The following is a 22072-nucleotide window of genomic DNA, read 5'->3' on the forward strand; positions in this document are numbered from 1 at the left end:
ATTGGTCAAGATGATCATTTAGCAGCTACAGCTAGTTCAGGTCAGTGGCCAATCAGAATCTTAAGCATATTAGAAGAGACTTGGGAGCCTCTAGCCTTAGGTGTTCTGTGCCCTAAGGATGTCTGAGGCTTGCCCAGGTGTCATGGGAGATGGTGGACTCACCCTAAGAGTTTCCAAGAAGAAATGTAGGGCAGGTAAGAGATGTGTGAAAGCAACATCAGAATGTGAACAAGCTTCCCACAATCTGGTCTCGATTATTTGGGGGCGGGGGGGGGGGGGGACCATGGTACAAGGGAATGAATGCTGTGCCTGAAGTCAGAGGACCTCGTTTCAAATCCCAGCTCTGCCCATGTGACCTTGGTCATTCTATTTCTCTGGACCTTAGTTTCCCCCTCTGTAAAATGGGCAAATTGATCTCAATCTCTCAAGGCTCTTTGACTTCTCTATATGCGATAATATGAATTGTCTTATAAACCTATTGGTCTAATGTGGCTTTGGGGGCATAGTCTAGCTCTGCTCACATCTGGGTTTCAGTTTGACCAGAAAGAGGATAATTTCTTTATTTTAAAGAAGTTTTATCAGTGCCTTTTGTTTTTCTATCATGGTCATTTTCAGGTATCCCCCTTCCCTTATCAGTGAGCTTTCCCTTATAACAAAGAAAAATAGTAACATCAAACCAATACAGAGACCATGCCTGACTGTACATACTCCATTCTACCCCCATAGTACTCTACCAACCAAGGAAAGAAGGAGGTGCTTTTTGTCTTCTCTCCCCTAGAACCAAGATTGGTAATTCCAGTTGCACAGAGTTCAGCTCTGTCTTAGTCTTTTGTAGGTAATCATAATTGTAGTCAGTACATATATTATGTTCTGGTCTTGCCTATATCATTATATCAGTTTACATTAAATCTTCTTCCCATGTCCTCTGAATTCCTCTCAGTCATTATTTCTTATGGTACAGTTATATTATATTTTACATCTGTTATGTTGTAACTTGTTCAGCCATTCTTAAAACGACTGCTATCCACTGTTTCTATGTTTTGTTTACTACCACAAAAGACATTGCTATGAATGTGTAGACATATAGGATACCTTTCTCTTTGTTGTTATCATTTGGCATGAATGCCCAGCAGTGGGACCTCTGAGTCAGAATATAGACATTTTCTTCACTCTTTGCATAAATCCAAATGATTTTCCAGAATGGTTACACCAAATTGCAGCTCCACTAACAATGCATGAGTATACCCATCCTTCCCCTTTACATGCTATTTCATTTATTCATCACAACAGCCCCATAAGGTAAGTGTTGTTATTATCCCCATTTTTACAGTTGAGGAAATGGAGGCAGTCAAAGGTTATTTTCTCCAGATCACTCAGCTGTATCATTAGGAAAATCAAACTCAAGCCTCCTTGACTCCATGTCCAACACTCTATCCACAGCAGCCCCAATATATTCATATTCTTTGGCCACTTATCTATTGTAGAGGGCTGGTTTAATGTCACTGAAAGGAACCTTGGACAAGAGGTAGCCCAAGTCCCTTATTTTACAGGTAACAAAATGGAGGCTCAAGAGTGAAGTCTCCAAGCTCAGAGAGCCCACCTCAGTGTACTTCCCACTACAAATAGGGTTTAGTTGATGTTGGAGCATACCCTTCTCTCCTCAGTGGGAGATACAGAGTGTTTCACATGTAGTCACATATGTCACTGGGCTTTCCCTTCTTAGAAGGGCAGAATCAGTGGGAGCCTAGATATGCAAAAAGGAGGTCAATACTACCAAAATAAAAGGCATCTATCAAATGTTAAATAAAATAAATAAATAAACAGAGTTCAGGTCAGTTCCTTAATGTAAGTGAATAGTCAGAAGTTGTCTTCCAAAGTTGCAATGTCCACCTTTCCTGGGAACCCCTGGGAGCAAATGATTGGGGGCTAAGGATGCTGGGGGTGAGCAGAAGGGAAGGGCACATGCCTGTGAATGGTTTGAACTTGTTCTCCAAGTCAAACTGCTGCTTCCCAAGGACACTGAGGTCGACTTTCAAGTCTGGACAGATGGCATACTCTTCGATTGTCTTACTGATCTGGAAGATTTTCTCCGTGATGGCTTCGGGAGCCGGTCCTAGAAATTAAATAGCAAAGTCTGGATGACCATGGGATGGTCGTGGAGGGACAGTGGCATTCAGAAAACATAATTGAGCAATTCCTATGCATTCATGGATTACTGGTACTTAATATTCATTAGGAAAGAGATCATACACATTAGAGATATAACCTTGGACCCCATCTCCCTCATTTTACAAATAAGAAAATGGAGGCCAGAGATTTTCACAGTCACCAAGGTAGTGAGGACCTTGGGCTGTTTAACCCAGAGAAGGGAAATCTCCAATTTCTTACCTCTTTAATCCATCCTATTCCCAGATGCCAAAATGATGTTCCTGAAGGTCAGGTCTCATCATGTACCCAGAAATGGAAGGGGTGGGGGGAGGGGAAAGGAGCAAGAATTTATGAAGTATCTACTATGTACTGAGCATCATAATAAGCACATTAGAAATATGATTTCATTTGATCCTCACAACAGCCCAGGGAGATAGATGCTATGATTAGCCCCATTTTATAGTTAAGGAAATTGAGGCAAATAGAGGTTAAGTGAGTTGCTTACGGTTACACAATTAGTAAGTGTCTTGGGTTGAATTTGAACTCAGGCTTTTGTGACTCCAGCCTGGCACTGTATGCACTATGGTGCCATCTAATAGCCCCAAAAGATCCTACCCAACATGCTGGAGGGCTTTCCTTGAGTTGTCCTAACACTGGATGGATTTCATGCCTATTGTATTACCTTTTCCCCCCTCAAATTCCACATTTCCTTATCATATAGCTCACTGACACCAGGCAGGTAAAGAGGAAAGAAGTTCCTGTTTATTTTTCACAGAAAAGAAAGCAAAGGGACAAAAAGGCTGAGAACCTTATCCTCAAACCCAGGTCTCCCTAGGCATGGGCAGTTGACTCACCCATTGACAAATGAACTGACTCACCTCCATTGGAAATGTTAAACTTGATTCCGAAGTCACCATTAGGGCCCCCAGGGTTATGACTGGCTGTCAGAATGATTCCACCAATGGCTTTGATTTTCCTAATGATGCAGGACACGGCCGGGGTGGAGAGAATGCCATTCTGCCCAATCACTAATCTTCCAATCTAGAAGAGAAATCCACACCATAAGAATTTTATAATAATAAATAAGTAGAATCAACAAGATGATAGAGTGGATGGTGGTTTGGTATCATAGCCAGGACGAGCTGAAAACAATTTTATTTATGATACACACTAATGGCATTACCTTTGACAAGTTGTTAAAGCTCTAGGAAGCTCAAAGGGCTTCATGCTACAGATGAGCTGCTGGTCTAAATGGGTGGAGGAATATTCCACTCCAGAAGTCCCCTCTCTCAGATGAAACAATAAGTACATATGGAGACAATGATGCCCTCCCAATTCTTAGCCAAATCTTCCTGATTCCCAATTCACCACGTTATTATCTACTTCACCATTCTCCTTGCCACAAATAAGACAGATGACCTATTTCCCAGAACAAAGTGCCAGAGAGAGACCTAAACAACAGTTTCTTTATTTCCACCAAGTAGAGAGTTGAGATTCTCTTAATAATGACACTACAAAAGCCTGGACAAAATGTCTTTGAATAGCATTCTCTGTCTTGCCACAAGAGTTGAACAACAACATTCAGATCTCAGACTATTTTTCAGACTGGGCCATTTCAGAACAGGATGGTCCAGAAGAAGAGGAAGGCTTTAGCAGATCAAAGTGTTAATTTCAAGAAAAAAATCTAAGTCCCCACATACCTCAAAATATTTATAGCAACCTTTTGGGAGGGGGTAGTTGCAAAGAACTGGAAACAACACAGATGTCCATCTGTTGGGGAATGGCTGAAACTCATTGTGGTCCATTGATTAAAAGGATTGTTACTAAGCCACAAGAAATGGATAGGAAGAATTCAGAGAAGCAAAGGAAAAATTAGAGAAACTGATTTAAGGTGAAAGAAGGAGAACCAGGAAAACAATATACTCCAGATCTACAATAATATAAATGGAGAGAACAACAAAACCATTGAAACTGAGTGCTGTGAAATTATAATAGCCAAGATTGGCCCTAAGGAGGGAGCATGAGAAGTCACCTCCCTTCTACTTCTTTGTGGAGGTGGGAGACTAGAAGTATGGAAAGTTGGAGATATAATAATATCAGATATAATGATATATTGGTCAGTTTTGCAGAACTGGTTTGTTTCACTTTTTGTGATGCAGATGGCTGGCTCTGTAGGAGGGAAAGGAATTATGTTATATTGAGAAATGAAGGAAATATAAAAACAAAAGATATCAATTAAAAAAAAAAAACCTCTCTAGACCAGAGTCCATTCTTTGGTCTCTCTTCCTATAAGTCAACAAAGTATAGTGGGAAAAGTGCCAGATTAGAATCAGAGGTGCTAGGTTCTAATCCTAGCTCTGTCATTTAGCACCTTTTGACCTTGGGCAAGTTTCTGAACCTTGGTTTTCTCATCCATAAAATGGCAATAAAAATTTGTTATTGTTCAGTCATTTGATCATATCTGACTTTCGTGGACCATATCATCCATAGAGTTTTCTTGGCCAAGATACTGGGGTGATTTGCCATTTCCTTCTCCAGTAGATTAAAGCAAATAATGGTTAAGTGACTTGCCGAGGGTCACACAGCTAGTAAGTGTCTGAGGTTGAATTTGAATTCAAGAGTTTCTGACTCCAGGCCCAGCACTCTATCCACTGAGTCAAAACACTACCTATGTAACCTTGGGCAATAAAAATAGCACTGTATAACTTATCCTATCAGTACCAGGGACAGCACCTTTCACATAGTAGGTATTTAATAAATTCCTGTTTGGCTGATTGGTCCTTCCTAGATCTTCATATATTCATTTTATTGAAAAAGTCCAAGGGGCAGCCACATAGAGCAGTGGATAAAGCACTGGCCCTGGATTCAGGAGGACCTGAGTTCAAATCCAGCCTCAAACCCTTGACACCAGCTTTGTGACCCTGGGCAAGTCACTTAACCCCCATTGCCCTGAAAAAAAAAAAAACAAAAGAAAGAAAGAAAAAGAAAAAGAAAAAAGAAAAGAAAAGAAAAAGTCCAAGCCATCTTCAAGGTCATGAGTAGGGGGTACTTCTAGGTACCCCCAGTAGAAAACTTGACTGACCATCCACAGAGTGCACAGAGCAGATAAAAGTCTAAGAATTTCCCCAGGGAGGGACAGTGTGTGCTCTGAGATGCCCTCCTCATCCCTCCCTCCTGCCTTCCCTGGCTTCCTTTCAATCTCAGCTCAAATCCCACCTTCTCTCAGAGAACATCCCCAGTCCTCCCACAGTGCTAGTGCCTTCCTTCTGAGCTTACCCTCCATTTACAAAACATCTCACACATCCATAGTTGTTTCCATGTTGTCTCTCCCGTTAGAAGGCAAGTTCCTCAAGGGCAGAAACCATGTTCTTGCCTTCTTTGTATCCTCAGAATTTAGCACAGTGCCTGACACACAAAGTTTAATGAATTCTTCTTGACTTGACTCAACTTAGATTATGCCCAGCTCCTAAATATTCCCACCTGGAGGTGAAAGAGATAGGTGTTTGTTTCAACATGACTACTGGACAGAAATGCTGTTGGTGTCTATATTATCCTCAGGGGGATCTGGGGTGACTTTAGAATAAAAGAAGTTGTGAAATAAGGATGTTGGCCCCCCAAAAATATTCACTCCCTCAAGAGGAATAAATGGTTCAAGAAGTGTTATGAAACTTTTCCAACTCTTATGTCATTCACACCATCCAAAATAAATTTTTCAAGAGAAGAGTTGGGGGTAGGATAGGTGGGAAGCAGAAACATGTTTATAACTTTCTGAAAATATAAGTAATGAGACCTAGTTCCATTGGAGAAAAGGAACATGGGATTTTAGAGTTGGAAGGCACCATCAGGATTGTTTTAACCAATCCTCCCTGATTTTACATAGGAAGAAACGGATACCTGGAATGCCAAATCACATGCCCAAGGTCATGCAAATAAGGCGTGGCAGAGCCAGTAATTGAACTCTGACTTTATAAATACAAATCTGATTCTCTGGGATTGTGAATGTGAAACCCTTCTCTAGGTCACTGAAACCTCTGGTGACCTAACAATGAAGGCTGCCCACCTTCCTGCCCCAATCACATCTTGCATATCAAGCACCCCCTGGTCCACAGCATCTTCACTGTACACAGAGGGAAACCAAGGTCCATAGAGGTCCAGGGCCTTGGCCTCCTAATTCCCAGGAGGGAAGGACAAGGTGGGAACAAGAACGAGGAACATCTCATGTTTTCCCTCTGGATTCTGTGTGGGAAGTGAAGAGATCTGAAAGCAGACTGGAACGGCAGGCTGGATGAAGGTGACAAGGGCTCTGAGATGTCGGGGAAGGCATTTCTCTTATCTTCTGGGCAAGAAAGACCTACTGATGGTTCTTGAATGGAGGAGGGGCATGTTCAGGCCTATGGAGCAGGCAGAATGCCTTGGCTGCCTTGAGAAGGATGAAATGGAGAATCAAGCAGTCAATAGACGCTTATTAAGTGCCTAAAATGTGTGGAGCACAGGGAAGGCAAATATATTAAATAGAACAGTCCCCTGTTTGAATTGAGCATTCTAACAGGGGTGTCAACAAGAACATCCATTATGATACACAGAATAAATATAAAGAAAAGAAAATACCAAGTAGTTAATGGCAAAGGAGTTGGCGGAAGGGGCAGCTGGATGGCACAGTGGCTAGAGTGCCCAACCTGGAGTCAGGAAGACTCCTCTTCCTGAGTTCAAATCAGACCTCAAATACTTATTAGTTATGTGACCCTAGGTAAGTCACTTCACCCTGTTTGCCTCAGTTTCCTCATCTGCAAAATGAGCTGGAGAAGGAAGTAGCAAGTCACTCCAGCATCTCTGACAAGGAAACCTCAAACAAGGTAACAAAGAGTTAGACACAGCTGAAAAATTATTAAATCTGAAGGGGAGAGGGAGCATTAGCAGTTGATTCTTCAGGAGGTCAGGAAAGGGCTCACATAAAAGGTGTTGTTTGAGCCCCATTTGGAAGACGGGTTCTCTGCCTTGGTGGTGAAGAGGGAGAACATGCCAGGCATGGGTGACCCTCAGTGCAAAGGCATGCAAATGGAAGATAGAGTGTTGTTTGATGTACTTAGAGGACAACAGTGTGGTGGGAGGGGAAGAAAGGGGATATTTGAGGCAGGGAGACCCCTTAGGAAGTGAGAGGTGATGAGGTGGTGTCCAGAAGGCAACGTTAGATATATTTCAAAGATGAAACTGCCAGCACTTGGCTTGGATGTTAGGGGAGAGGATGGAAGAATTGAGAAGTTTGGAGGATTATCAAAATTCTGCTCATCTTTCAAGTCCCCACTCAAATGCCACCTCCCACATGAAGCCAGCCCTTATTGCCCCAGTCCACATGGAATCTCTGACCTCTGAACCTCATTGGCTGGGTTTGCAAGTAGGCACATGCTACATTAGAGTTAGTGGCAAACATGGCATAATCACTTGGGGACTACTGATGCTCCTTGGGAGCAGGAATTACATCTCAGCCATTTTGGGGACCCTGCTTTCTACCCCATTCCAGTCCCCAGCACTGCTGAATTAATTCATTTTCACATACAGACTAAAAATGTGTCCCTTGTTACTAGTCTTTTTTTTTCAGGGCAATGAGGGTTAAGTGACTTGCCCAGGGTCACACAGCTAGTAAGTGTCAAGTGTCTGAGGCAGGATTTGAATTCAGGTCCTCCTGAATCCAGGGCTGGTGCTTTATCCACTGTACCACCTAGCTGCCCCCTTGTTACTAGTCTTACAAGAAACTATTCTCCCTTCCATGCAATGTAATCATTTCAGTCAATTAAAATGACAGGCTTATCATTAAAGAATGGAATCAATCCCTCCTAACCTCCCACAATCCTTGATGTCACTGCCTACAAACCCTGATCAACAAGAACAATGATAACAAAAATGTGTTGTGAACCCCAAAGATAATTTCATATACTACTCAAAGTATTTCACAATTTTTTATTACTCTTTAAAGGTTCCATTAAGAAATTTTTAGCATAAACCATTTGGACCACCATCATGGAATGCCTGCTATAATATCAGAGGAAGTTCAAACCGATGCCTGTGTGAACTTGGGTGGGTTGCTTAACCTCTCTGGGCCTTAGTTTCCTGCTCTTTAAAATGAGGGAGATAGATGGCCTCCAGGGGTCCTTTCCAGCTCTAACTCCTCACTTCCCATGATCATTCATTGCCTCCTCCTACAAAAAGCTTATCCTGGTCTCCCCCAGTTAGGCTGGCTCTCTCCTTCCTCAAATTATCCTCTAGTTCTTTGTTTAAATGTCACTCTTCTCCTATCAGAATGTCAATTTCTTTAATTCAATTCAATAAACATGCATTGAGTACCCCTACTAAGTGCCAAGGCACTGTTAGATGCTGGGAATATGACAAAAGGGAATAAGGATTTTTGTTTGTTTGTTTGGAGTGGGTGGCAATGAGGGTTAAGTGACTTGCCCAGGGTCACACAGCTAGTGTCAAGTCTCTGAGGTCAGATTTGAACTCAGGTCCTCCTAAATCCAGGGCCAGTGCTTTATCCACTGTGTCACCGAGCTGCCCCAGGAATAAGCATTTATTAAGCTCCTACTATGTTCTACACTTTGTGCTATACACTCTAAAAATATCTCATTTGGATCTCACAACAATCCTGTGGGGTAGGTGATATTATTATCCCCATTTTACAGATGAGGAAAGTGAGGCAGAGTGACTACCCCAGGGTCGCACTGCTAGTAAGTGTCTGAGAAGAGGATTTGAACTCAGGTCTTCCTGACTCCAAGTCCAGTGTTCTATTCGCTGTGCCACCTAGCTGCCTCAACAACAAAAAGCATTAACCTCCAGAATTTTCTATTCCTGCCTTCAGCTTTAAATTCCCCCTCACACACTCACTAGAGCTTTGTGGACCACTGGGGAGGTCCTTCCTGAGCCCCTCAGGTATTAGAGTAATCCCTCAAAGGCTTACTTTTCATTTCATCTGCATATATTTTATATACATTTGCCAGACTTCAAGGTCTTTGAAGGAAAGAACTGTTTCATTTGTATCCCCAGCTGCTAGTACACTGCCTGGCACATAGGAGAGTCTCAATAAATGCTTTTTGAAATGAAAAAAAGACCCGATTTAAAGTCAGGGGACTTGGGTTCAAATTCTAGTTCTGCCACTTACTGTCTGTGTCACTTTGGTTAAGTCATTGAACCTCTATGGGCTTCATATTCCTCTACTTTCAAAGGAAGGGGGAGGGATCTGGGATTGGATGACTTTGAAGGCCCCTTCTGCCTCTAGGATCCTACAGACTCAAGAGGATTGAGTTGTGCACCTCTAGCAGGGCTCCTTAATTCTTTTTTTTTAAACAAGGTTCTTTTTTTTTTAAATTTTTTTTGTGGGGGCGAGCAGGGCAATCAGGGTTAAGTGACTTGCCCAGGGTCACACAGCTAATAAGTGTCAAGTGTCTGAGGCTGGATTTGAAGGGGTTCCTTAATTCTTTTCGCATATCACTGCCCCTCTGACAGCCTGGTGACGCCAAGGGACCCCTTACCAGAATCATGCTTGTAATGCATTAAATGAAATACATAGGACCTCAAAGGAAACAGATTATATTGAAATACTATCAAAATATTATAAAAACAAATTCATAGAGCCCACATTAAGAACTCCCTGACCTTCATAAAGGACAGGAGGAGGTATTAAAAGTGTTCCAAGCTAAGCTTCTAGAACTGATGGATGAGGCAGCCAGTGCCGTGAACCCCCCACACAGACCCAGGCTGGAACACTGAGCTGAATGTTCTTAGAGGTCAGGTCCAGCCGGGCTGTGAGATCAGCATCACTCTGGGACACTGAGCCAAGGGCACAGGATGGAAGGGCTGGGGGGCAGAATGTGGCAGGGCAGGCAGGGACAAATAAGTCTTCTATTTAATTGATGGTTGCCTTCACTGTTCCACAACCCCACAGAATGGCCAAGATCAAGTTTCTGTGTCCTGCTGGTTGCACACAGTGGTACCTTTCTCATATCAAAAGACATCACACTAACTGCCCTGGATACAAGATGGGATATCAATATTCCAAATGGGCTTGCCAGTCTTTCATTCTGTGCATCATAATTTCCTGAATATGGAGACAGTGTGAATTCACTTAAGACCCAAGGGAAACTTGGCATTCATGAATCTCATAAGATATATTATATTCTGTAATTCATTTTAAAAGTATTGGGGAGGGGAAGCAGGGGTGGGGCAGGCTGAACAAAAGAAAAGAGACATCTAATTTACTGCCATATTTAATCATCTCGGAGATCTCAGAGAAGGGAGGGGATGGCTGTCCACCCACTTCAGTCTATGGGAATGAGTCTTTAATTCCTCGGTACCCCCCACCCCATGCATGTCCTGTCTTTTAGTTGCCACAGTTGAACAATGACTTATTCCCTAAATTTTAACATGGCCAAAATTTGGGGCACTTTAAACACACACACACACACACACACACACACACACACACACACACACACACACACACGACCATACAACCATGTTGGGTTTGAACAAATCCTAAGATCAAAGACTTAAATCTGAGACATTAGAGGTAATAATAACAATATAGTAAATAATAAAACTTTATGTTATGATTTGATAATTCAGTTATAAAATGTTAAATGATAGAAATAGTGAACAACAAAATGAAGCATAGTGTTTTAAGGTTTACAAAATGCTTTACAGATATGATCTCATTTGATCCTCACAGCAACCCTGGGAGGTAGGTGCTATTATTATCCCCACTCTACAGATGAGGAAACTGAGGCAAAGAGACTTGCCTAAGGGCACATAACTAGTAAGTGTCTGAGTCAGGATTTGAATTCAGGTCTTCTAGACTCCAAGTCTAGCACTCCACTATGACAACTAATCTATGAACATCTAATCTGATGTTCCCAAATTACAGATGAGGAAATTGAGGAAAGCTATAATTTTATTACTATTATTATTATTATTATTATTATTATTATTATTATTATTACCATCCAGTGAGATATATGTGAAATACCTTATAAACTTTAGAGGACTATATAAATTTGCTGTTGTTATCATTATTATTGTTTTTGGTTCAGACCAGAGTAGACATTCTCTTCACCATTGTAGTTCTGGAACTCAGGGCCTTGAAGAGTTGTCTCGGGTATTATGAGGTTAAGTGACTTGGCCAAGATCACAGAGCTAGAGCATGTCAGAGGCCGGGCTTAAACCCAGTTCTACCTGACTCTGACCAGGCCAGATCTCTCACATATACATGCTGCCTCTCCAATCCTTTATTAACTCATTTCAATAATTCATTTGAGCACTTATCAGGCAAGCTCAGGCTCTTTACATCACAGAGGCCGTCTGTAAAAAGCCATGCCCTTGAAAAAAGGCAGGGATAGCACTGGGGTTGTGTTTGATGGACCCAAGGCAGAGTTGCACTAATATACCACTTAGCCAACGAGTATAACTTAAATGTATTATTTAGCAAACGTCTGCCTCATAAATAAGGAGGTCTGTAGGAGCTGCCTGAATTTCACCTTCTCCCCACCTCTTCCCCCACTCTTTAGCTCCACACAGAGATGAAACGAAGCTAGATATATCACGGCAAAAGCGGGAAGTGTCCTCTGTCCCCCCTCACTGGTCGAGATGGATGCTTGAGAATAATGTTCCATTCATTCTTGCTCAAAAGATTAAAAGCATCTTAATGCCATTCCCTTCCCAGCTCCCTTCAGAGATGAAATTTACAGCACATCATATTTTAGCTTTAAAATGTGGATACCTCCTAATTACTTCATATTGGAGCCCCTTATCAGCAAGTCTCCTACAGCCGCCCAGATTGGGGGGGGGCACTGCACCCTAGAGCAGCCACCATGAATCCCAGTCACACTCTCAGAAGAGTTTGGATGCTTGGCTTGGTGGGTGGGTGAGTTTGGGTTTTGGGTTTTTTTCAGGGCTTTTTTTTTTTTTTTTGGTTTGGTTTGGTTTCAATCTGGCTTTTGTAATCACACCTGCTTAGGGTACCCCTGGAACTGAAATCTAATGAATGCAAGACTCATTTGGCTCCCATATGCTGTCTTTTGCTCTGAGGGGCAGACATTTCCCGCCCCCCCCCAAGTAGTGAATATTAAAGATGGGACTGCAGGGATGTAACCGTCTATCTGACATTTCTATGTATCACCTACAATATTTAAAATAGATAGCTACATGTTTTGATCCAACTAGGATTTTGAAGGGCAAACGAGGAATATGGCAGTGATGCCTGTGATTACCAACCAGGGCATCTGTGTCAACTGTTATAATAAAAGCAGGGATTTTTGTCCTAATGAATCACAGAAGCCAAGAGTTGGAGTCCTCGGGTGCCTGTTCATTGAGCCAATATGAGTTTTTTCCCCATGATACAAAGCTGTAGCCGAGCCTCCTCCCCAGCCTTTAGGGGTTATTATCTCTATCCCACTGCACAAGTTCACTGTAAACAGGCCTTCTTTGTGTACCAGGTTATTAGGAGCAGGTCCCCTGGCACAAGGGCCACTTGGAAAGCTTACACCAAAGGTTTTCCAGTTCCCTCCCAGGATTTCTGCAGCACAGCCCCATCCATAAGAAACTGCGGGTCCTGGGTTTTGTTTGCCTGTTTGACAAGTGGCTGAACTACAACAAGGAGGCCATTGAAAGAAAAGAAAACCCTTCTTTCCCCACTACTCATTAGCACCAGCTACAGAGGATATATTCCTCCTGGAAGCCTGTTAGAAAATAGTTAAGGGGACAGCTTACAGTGAGGTTTTGGGGTGGTTTCTCTGTCTCTCTGTCCTTTTCTTTCTTCCTTCCTTTTTATTTCTCTATTCCTTTCTTTTCTTTTTCTTATTTTTCCTTTTCTACCTTTTTCTTTCTCCTCCCTTCTCCCCTCTTTTCTCACTCTTTTGTTTTTATCTTTTATTTCCTTGTTTTTTCTCGTTCTCTTTTTCATTCTTCCTCTCTTTTTCACATTTCTTCTCTTTTTCTTCCCTTAATTTTCCCTCTCTTTTCTCTTTCCTTGGTCTTTATTTTCTTACTTTTCTTTTTTTCCTCTCTCTCTCTCAAATAAATAAATAAATAGCAGATAGAGATTTCACAGGAGTAAGCACTACAGACAAATAGCCTTCTACCTCTACCTTCTAAAGCAGATAGTCAGACAACCTTTTTCTTAAAAGAAAACAATATAAAGACTACTCACATGATTCGATTCAATTCAATCCAGCAAGCGATGACTAAGTGCCTGCTGTGTGCTGGACACTGCGCTAGGCGTTGGGGATACAATGACAAAAAGGAAACACCTTGACATGAGAGATCACCTTCAAAGTTACATTAAAACTCCTCTCTATTAGAAGGATTGGTGCATGCGTCCAAACACACACTCCCACCTGGGCATGCTTAGCCCAGGCTACTCCGTTTTCCTATTTATAAAATGAACAGATCATCGTAGAGCAAGGGACCCATCAAGATACCCACCCCATTGGCGGCAGCCATCTGTACTATTGTTTCTACGGCTGATGTATTAAAGTATCTCCCATCTCCACCAACCACCATGGACGATCCCTGTCGATCTTTTAAGTCTATGCAAAAGAAGATACTTTGGATAAAATTCTCCAGGTAGCTTGGCTTTGTCTCAAAATAATTGGTCTTCTTGCGTAATCCACTAGTTCCCGGCTTCTGATCATGATAAGGAGCTGTAAGAAAAGTCAACAGTGGGAGGGGACCGTCTTCCATTTTTCTCTTTGTAAAGAAAATCTGAGTTGAAATCACATATTATCTTCCATTTGGTTCAGGTTGGCAGTGGTTATTTCTACCATGGAGAGAGCTGTCCATCCAGTCTCCCAATAGCTCCCAACCCCTGAAGGTGAAGATTCAGGAGGTAAAACTTTCCTTTACTTGCCCTGGAAGTAAATCGATCTAACTCTGCTGCTCCAGCTACTTGAGACAAAAGGAGGGGCACCAGTTTAAAAAAAAAAAAAGTATTTTTCTGTGGGTCCCCAAGCTAGTCAGAAAAGGTCCCTTCTACAAATAGTCCTCTGCAATCCCTGGTGGAATGCTTCCCACTGAGTTCTGCCTCATTTTCCCCCTAGGGTGGAGATGGGGCTCTAGAGGGTGGTGCATAAATCAGGGTTCGGTTACACACACCAGACTGGTGCCAGCCTCGGCTTGTCGGGTCAAATGCAAACAGGGAGCAGATTCAGCTCTCAGAGGCAGGTTCAGCCCAAGGATAAGGTACCCCCTTGTGGCTCTCACTGCCACCCCTGCCCTTCCACCCCCTTCACTGAGTCTGCTTTGGGAAGGCCATCTGGGAACGGCATTCTGAAGCTCAAGCTGTCCTGTGCAGCCCAGCAAGTTTAAAGGTCACTCTTAAAATGGAAGAGGCAGCTCAGAAGCCTCATGTTTCCTTATAGCTAGTCTTGTCAATGAGATAGCCAAGAGCCTTCCCAGTCCAAATGCTCATGAAGAGTTAAAGAGTGGGGGTGGGGGAATGCATCTCACAAAACAGATTTATTCCCTCACCACCAAAGGTTCGAACAAAATGGCATTCAGCACTCAAAGATTAGTGATGTCCAAATGTTCCCCAAGTGCTGAAACAACCCTTTATTTCTCTAACATATGGGAAAGGGGGGTGGGGGGTAAGAGCAGACCAAATATTTGAAAACTCAAGTAATAACGGAATAGAAGCCAAGTTTCCTAAATTTATGAGATTTAATCTGCTTGAAAGAGGGAAAACTGACATGAACCCAAGGCCAAAGAGAAGGACTTGAAAGCTCTATAGAGAAATGGCTCAAGAGGGAGATACAGTGAGGAGCTGTGGCTAAAGAGCCTTCCTTGGGGTCAGGAAAACCCACTTCTCACATATGTTGCCTATTGGTCACCTCTCAGTGCCCTAGGGCAACAATTTCAGACTTTAAATTGAAGGGAAGGGATATAGGGATAGAGAGAGAGATCTCTAGATAGATAAAAGGATGGATGGATGGATGGATGGATGGATGGATGGATGGATGGATGGATGGATGGATGGATGATTGGATATATAGATAGCTATCATGTCTATTAAGATATACCTCTATATTTTATGTTTACAGACATAAAATACATATATAGACATAAAATAGATAGCTATAGACATAAAAGATATATCACTCTGTGTGTATATATATACACATATATGTGTGTGTGTGTGTGTATGTATATATACAGAGAGAGAGAGAGATCTCCCTCTACCCATAAAATCACAGGGTCTTACCCAAAAAGAAAAAAGTCTATGAAGTTCTAAGAAATAATCTTAATCAGTTTAAAGCTCTCAGCCATTTGGACAGCTAGCATTTCTGACACACTCTTAAAATGTTAATAGGGACAGTAATTCCCTTTCTACAGATGAGGAAATAGTGACAGAGAGAAAACACGCCAAAGATCTCATAGCTTGTAAAAGTCTGAGGCAGGATTTGAACTCAGGTTTTCTTGACTCCAAGCTCAGTGTTCTAGCTGTTGCCACCCCCTCCCTGCTCCCTGGTTGTTGAAATTGCACTACTTATTTATTTAAACACATACATGTGCACTCCCCTCATGGCTCAGCAGCAGCTGGAAATTAAAAAGTCTCCATTCCAAGGTGCTGAAGACCTATGCGTGTTTCTATACTAAAGCAAATTGAGGATATTTATACAATATTTAAGAGCCTTGAAAGCAATGCCTGGAGGAGTCAAGGTTTTCAAGGGAAGGATAAATAACCCTTTGGGAAACAAAATCTAGCTAGCTAGATTCTAACTGCTCTGTCAAGCCAAGGTTAGAAAGAAAACAGACACAGAATATTTCCTTGAATTCTCCTGGGCAAGGAGGGATGTGTATCAGAGGGGTTGCTCAGTGCTTGAAACAACCAAGCTAAAAGTACATACGGTGAGGCCTGGGAGCAAAGAGCAGCCTATGCAGCCATCAGCCACAGCCTGCAAACAGGCAGGCTAGGTTGGCCCAAGTGAGGAAAATAGTTTGAATCTTAACTTGAAAAGAGAACAACCCTGATTTTTAAAATTAAAGTTGAAAACTGTAAGTTCAGAGGCAATTTAGTTACCTCAATGGGGGAGAGAGGTTCTGTTCCTGGCCTTTCACTGGAATAGGGAATTCTCAGAGGAAAAACTCCATGCAGAGCCCCAACTGTCTCACCGGCTTACAAAGTTTCACAGAAAGGCCCAGTGTTTTGGCCAGGGTCCCACGTATGTGCCAGAGACAGTTCTTGAACCCAAGTTTTCCTGGCTCCAAAAGCAGCTCTCTCTCCTAGGCCTTTGCTGCCTCTCAAATGTTTTTTTTTTTTAATTAATTTTTGAAATCCTTTATTGATTTTACAGGTGGAGAGTTTAAAGATTCATTTTTTATGAGATTATTTTAATAACTTCAATTCTATAAGTACTTCTTAAGTTGCCATCATGAACAAACACTCAAGATGCTGGTCACTGGGCATAAAAAAAAATACAAGAAATGAAACTGTCCCTGCCTCCAAGGAGCTTAAATTCTAAATTAAATTCTAAGAACGTTGGTTGGCTTTTGGTTTTTGTTTGTTTGTTTGTTTGCTTTTTGCAGAGAAATGAGGGTTAAGTGACTTACTTGCCCAGGGTCACACAGCTAGTAAGTGTCAAGTGTCTGAGGTCAGATTTGAACTCAGGTCCTCCTGAATCCAGGGCCCGTGCTTTATCCATTGTGCCACCTAGCTGCCCCTTGTTGTTGTATTTTTTTTTAATTTAAATATAGCAGCCTTTAAAAACTCAATGAGAGTGCTTTGAAATTCACTCCACTCTTAAAATACATGAATACAGCTGTCAAAAGAAATGTAACCCATTATGAACATATTGAAAGACATACACATCAAAATACCATTGAGGTTTTTCTGACACCCAGAAAACTGGCAAAGATTACAAAAGATGGAGAGAGTTATTATTAGAGAGGCTTCGGCAAGCCAGGCACACTAATGCATTGTTGGTGGACCTGTGAATTGGTCCAGCTGTTCTGGAAAGCAATTCAGAATTAGGTAAAGAAAGTGACTAAAATGGCCATGCCCTTTGCCCCAGAGATTCCACAGCCAGGCATGGACAGCAATGAAATCAATGATAAAAGGAAGGCTTCAGATACACCAAAATTTCACTTTTAGGAGTTGAAAAAAGAGGAAACCAAGGAGATGCTCATTGAGTGAGCACAGCTAAGCAAACTGTGGTACATGAATGTAACTGAAGATCACCAGGTTTTAAGAAATAACTATGATTACTCCAGAAAGGTGTGGGAGGGGACTTATATTAACCGATACAGAGAAAAGTAAGCAGAAGCAGGAAAATAACATAGACAATGAAAAAATTAGAAAATGGAGATGGACAGAACTACCCCAACAAAAAAATTGAAACTGAGTCATGTGACATGATAATGACTAAAGAGACATGAGAAAGCATCTTTTTCCATTTCATTGCATGATGGTGGAGTAGAGTATGGAACATCACACCTATGTCACACTTTGAGGACGTGTTATTGGTTCTACTGAACTCCCTTCTCTTTTTTATTTCTTGTTATAAGAGGGTGGGGCAAAGATTAATTGGGAAATGTTGCTGATATTAAAATAAAAGACATCAAGAAAATTGTATTTTTTAGAAATCATCTCCACTATTTATAAAATTTCAAATCAAGCTTTTCTTAGCATTTAGGCAAGCTCTGAGGTATCCATTTACAGAGAGGTCAAATAGCTTTCACTCAAGATCATTCCTAAGGTTACCAGGTGCAGTAAGGTGTAATGGAAATACCACCAACCTAGGAACCAGAATGCTTGGGGTCTACTCCTGCCTCAGCTATTAATTAATTAGCTATGTGACCTTAGGTGAGTCGCTTAAACTCTTTAGGCTTTACTTTCCTCATCAGTAAAAGAAAAGGATTGAACCAGATGATTATAAGATTCTGCTGAGCCCTAAAATCCTATGATTTTCTCTACATATGAATTTGGACATAGTCACATGATGCAGCAACTGGCCTTTGTAGCTTATAAATAAGTCAGTTTCCTGAGTAAGACCCAAAAATCCCATGACAAAAACACACATCCCTCCCTTCTTGCAGAAGTAAAGGGGATTAGAAGTGACCCACAACATCAGGCACAAATGATATATCACTTGGTATTTCTGAAAACTCTTTCTTTTTAAATCTTTGTCCAAGGGATGGTTCACCAAGTGGTAGGAGGAATATATTTGGAAGTGAATTTAACACCAAAAAGCATCAAGAAATATTATTTTTAAATAAGTTCTGAAACAACAACAAAAAATACTTTAAAAGAAAGAAATTCCAACCCAGATATGAGAACACTTTGGCAAAGCTTTGCCATTCTATCTTAAGCCAAAGTGGATCCTCCCAACTGATGTATCATGCTACTAGTATCTTTTTTGGTGCTGGTTACATTCCAAGCCCTACCCACAAGTAACTGTATTTGAGTGAGACTGGACCTCTCAGGATGATATCGTGAGCAACCTCATGTGCCTGGTGCCAAGTTAGGCACTCAGTGCAAAACTGAACCAGATAGCTCTGATTCTCCAAAATAAGGCTGGCTCATAATTTCATGGATGCCCTAGGATTGCACACCATATAAAAATATTACTAGAAATTGCAATGCTAGCTGGACTGTGACGTATGGTAAAAAAGAAAAGGCATTAAAACATTAAGCTCTCTGCAACGCATACACTAAGTGGGACAGCCATTAAGAAACTCATTTGTTTTAGCTCTCTCACCCAAAGGTTGAACTTTATCTTCAGAAACGTTGCTGCTGAGCATAGCAAACCCAATTTGGCATAATGAATTCTCCTAGGTTGCCAGCACTCCTTCACAATGACACAAATTACATTTCGACCATATGGGGCAGTTAAAGATGGCTCCCTTCAGACAAGGAACTTTCCTACCAATCGGAGGGCTAATCAATTTTGTGATGGCAGAGTTATGAACTCTTTCTCTCCTGGTCTCTCTGGGGCTCCTGCTCCTAATCAGGCTGAGGGCTGAGACAGACAGGGGCAGATGTGATCAGAGAGGCACAGACCTACAGCTGGAAGGCACCTAGACTCCAGCCCTTTCATTTGACAGATGAGGCAATGAAAGCCCTTGGAGATTAAGTGATGGGTCCAAGGTTACACAGATGGTAAGCATCAGAGGTAGAATCTGAACCCAGGTCTTGATTCTAGTCAGTGTTCTTTGTTTCTAGGAGAATACAAAGGAAACTCTGTAATAGCCCAGATTCACCAAGGTCTGCCATTTCAAAACCAGAGCTAGGTAGGACCAAGCTACCAATGATGATTTCAGTCCCAAAATAGGTAGCCTACCTGCCTATTCTGCCCAAGGTACTGTGCTGAAGGACACAAAGAAGAACTGAATGAACTATAATGACCTGGAAAGAGTTAAGAGATATTTGGAAGTCTAGAGAAAGCCCAGCAAACAAGCCAACAAAGGCTGATTTTGACTTAGAGAAAACACCCTCCAATCAGGACCATCCAAAATGGATCAGGTAACCTCAGAGCATGGGCTGCCCCTGTGCTGCAAGTCTTCAAGTCTAAGTTCCATGACCATCCTTTAGTATATCACAGAGGGGGATTCCTGTTCAGGAACTGGTTGGATAAGATGGCTGCTGAAGTCCTTTCCAACGAAGAGGTTTTACAATTCTGTGACAGTCCAAGCCCCCAAAGAACAAACACTCTAGTATGGGAGGCATACAAATAATTTTTAAGTGTAATAATAATAATAATTGTATTTATATAGTGCTTTAAGGTTTGCACAACACTGTACATGTGTTATCTCACTTGAGCCTCACAACAGCCCTGGGAGGAAAGTGCAATTATTATTTTCTCCATTTTTACAGATGTAGAAAATTAAGGACAGGGAGGTTGTGACTTGCCCATATTCACACAGTTAGTATCTAAGGCAAGGTTCAAGCTCAGGGCTTCTTGACTCTAAGCCCAGCCAGCTGTCGCAGTGACACATACAATACAGACACATCCCATACAGACACATCCCTAAAGCACAAGATAGCCTATGCTAAGTGTCAGGAGGTGTACAACCAGCCTTAGAATGGAGAGTCAATCAATTAACAAACTTCATTAAACACTTAGTGTAGGCCAGACATTGTGCTAAGTTACTGGGTCCTAATGGGAGATAACATGCAAACAATATGTACATGAAAGAGAGAGATGATAGAAAGACAGACAGATAAATGATACACAAATAGATACTAGAGATAGAGATGGAGAAGAGAGATGCATAATAGATGTAGATAATAGAGATACATAGATTTAGTAGATAGACAGATACATAGATATGTACACAGTGTAAATAAGTAGCCTCAGAGGGGAGACACTAACAATAGGGTGTGAGGGAGTTCACTTATTTCTGCGGATAACAGAATTGGAACGGAGAACTCAGAGGCCAGCTATTCTAACCATCCCTGACAAAGAACCCCTCAATGATCAGCAGGTCACCCAGCCTTTGATTAAAGATTTCTACAAAGGACACCCCTATCTCTAGGACCCATTCTACTTTGGGACTGACCCAATTGTAAGATATTATTTCCTCAAGTTGAGCCAAAATTTCTCTCTTCCCAACTTCCACCAACTGCTCCTAGTTGGGTCCTTTGGGTTCAAGCAAGATCCATTGAATCCCCTTTCCAGTGACAGACCTTTATCCTGTGACAGGGCAGAGGAGTGAGGAGGAAGCTGTTGGACTAAGTCACTTCTGAGTCCCTTTGAGTCCTGATATTCTGTGGTCCTTTAATCAGCCCCCATCTGCTGGAATGGTCAAGAAAGTCTTCAGAAAGCCCGACTGTGGACCCACGTCCATGCATGCCGTAGGCAGCAGCAGGATGCTGCACAGCTGACACAAACAAAGCCAATGGATGGATTTGTATTGTGGGATGCCATTTACCTGCCCTAAGGAAGAGTTTTGTTTTATTTGGAGACATAGGCAAGGCTAAGGAGGGAATGATAGTGATGCGAAAAAATGAAAAAAGAAAATAGTCTCAATAAATCTTTAAACACACACACACACACACATGCACACACATACACATGTGCACACTAAAAAGGAGCCTGTTCCAAAGGGGATATAAGGCAGTGTTAGAACAACCATGTGAAATTTGAAATATGCAATTCTTAAAAAAAAACAACAACCCTACTCTGCACTAGTGGAGCTTAATCCTTTGTTTATGTTCTTTGTATAGGGAAATGTTCATTTTGCCACTGTCAAGTTCATAATAATAAAAAGGAAAACATTTTATAATAAATAAATCTATGATCCTCTCATTTCTAAGGTCTCGCTCACAAGTCAAAATATTTCGATTCTGGACAAAGAATAGTTCCTCATTTAAATAGGGTCTCTGCTTGTTCTTCCCATTTGGATATTGGCCAGAGGGATGGACCTGCTGGAAGATGGGGGTCCTCTTCATTGCTGGCCAGTTAGCCCTGCCTCAGGAATATTAAGCTCCCCAAAAGACCATCTGCAACTACCACCGACGAACTGGAGGTGGGGAGTCTCTAAGATTCCAGAGCTATGGCAGCAGGTGTTTCCAACTTCCCTGGGACACTAGCAATGCTACAAGGCCTGCTTGTGATGCTGGGGGCAGCAAATTCCTGGGTTAGACAATGCTGGCAAATGATGGCTCTGGCCTCAGACTGTATTGACCCCTGAACACCCCTAGATTTGCTCACTGGCAAAGTGGAAGATCCCTGAGCCTCCCAGAACCTTTGCAAGTTATTGAAGCATCATCCTTGTTCCTACCATTTCTCCAAGGTCTAGACCAAAGTGGCTTTTGTGTTATGCTATCTGATCAATCATCAATCGACAAACATTTATTAAGCACCTACTATGTTCCAGGAACTAGACTAGATACTAAAGATACACAAAGGTAAAAATGGTCCTTGACCTCAGAAAGCTTATATTC

At 41.8% G+C, this 22072-nt stretch overlaps 1 protein-coding gene across 2 annotated transcripts in view; it reads right to left on the bottom strand.

Moving 5' to 3' along the window:
- The window catches only part of PGM1 (phosphoglucomutase 1), a 76689-nt gene that overhangs the window by 33559 nt on the left and 21058 nt on the right, over positions 1–22072 (bottom strand). Inside the window, exons 1-3 of one of the 2 annotated variants that reach the window (XM_043963217.1) lie at positions 13615–13931; positions 3027–3189; positions 1967–2113 (exon numbers count right to left, since the gene is read on the bottom strand). In XM_043963217.1, the coding sequence (XP_043819152.1) occupies positions 1967–2113; positions 3027–3189; positions 13615–13872 (568 nt within the window). In that variant the 5' untranslated portion in view covers positions 13873–13931. Of the gene's footprint in view, positions 1–1966; positions 2114–3026; positions 3190–13614; positions 13932–22072 lie in introns of those variants that run through there. The other variant, XM_043963218.1, reaches the window with a different exon arrangement.

This window comes from Dromiciops gliroides, chromosome 4 (genome assembly GCF_019393635.1).
Source record: "Dromiciops gliroides isolate mDroGli1 chromosome 4, mDroGli1.pri, whole genome shotgun sequence".
Classification (NCBI taxonomy): domain Eukaryota; kingdom Metazoa; phylum Chordata; class Mammalia; order Microbiotheria; family Microbiotheriidae; genus Dromiciops; species Dromiciops gliroides.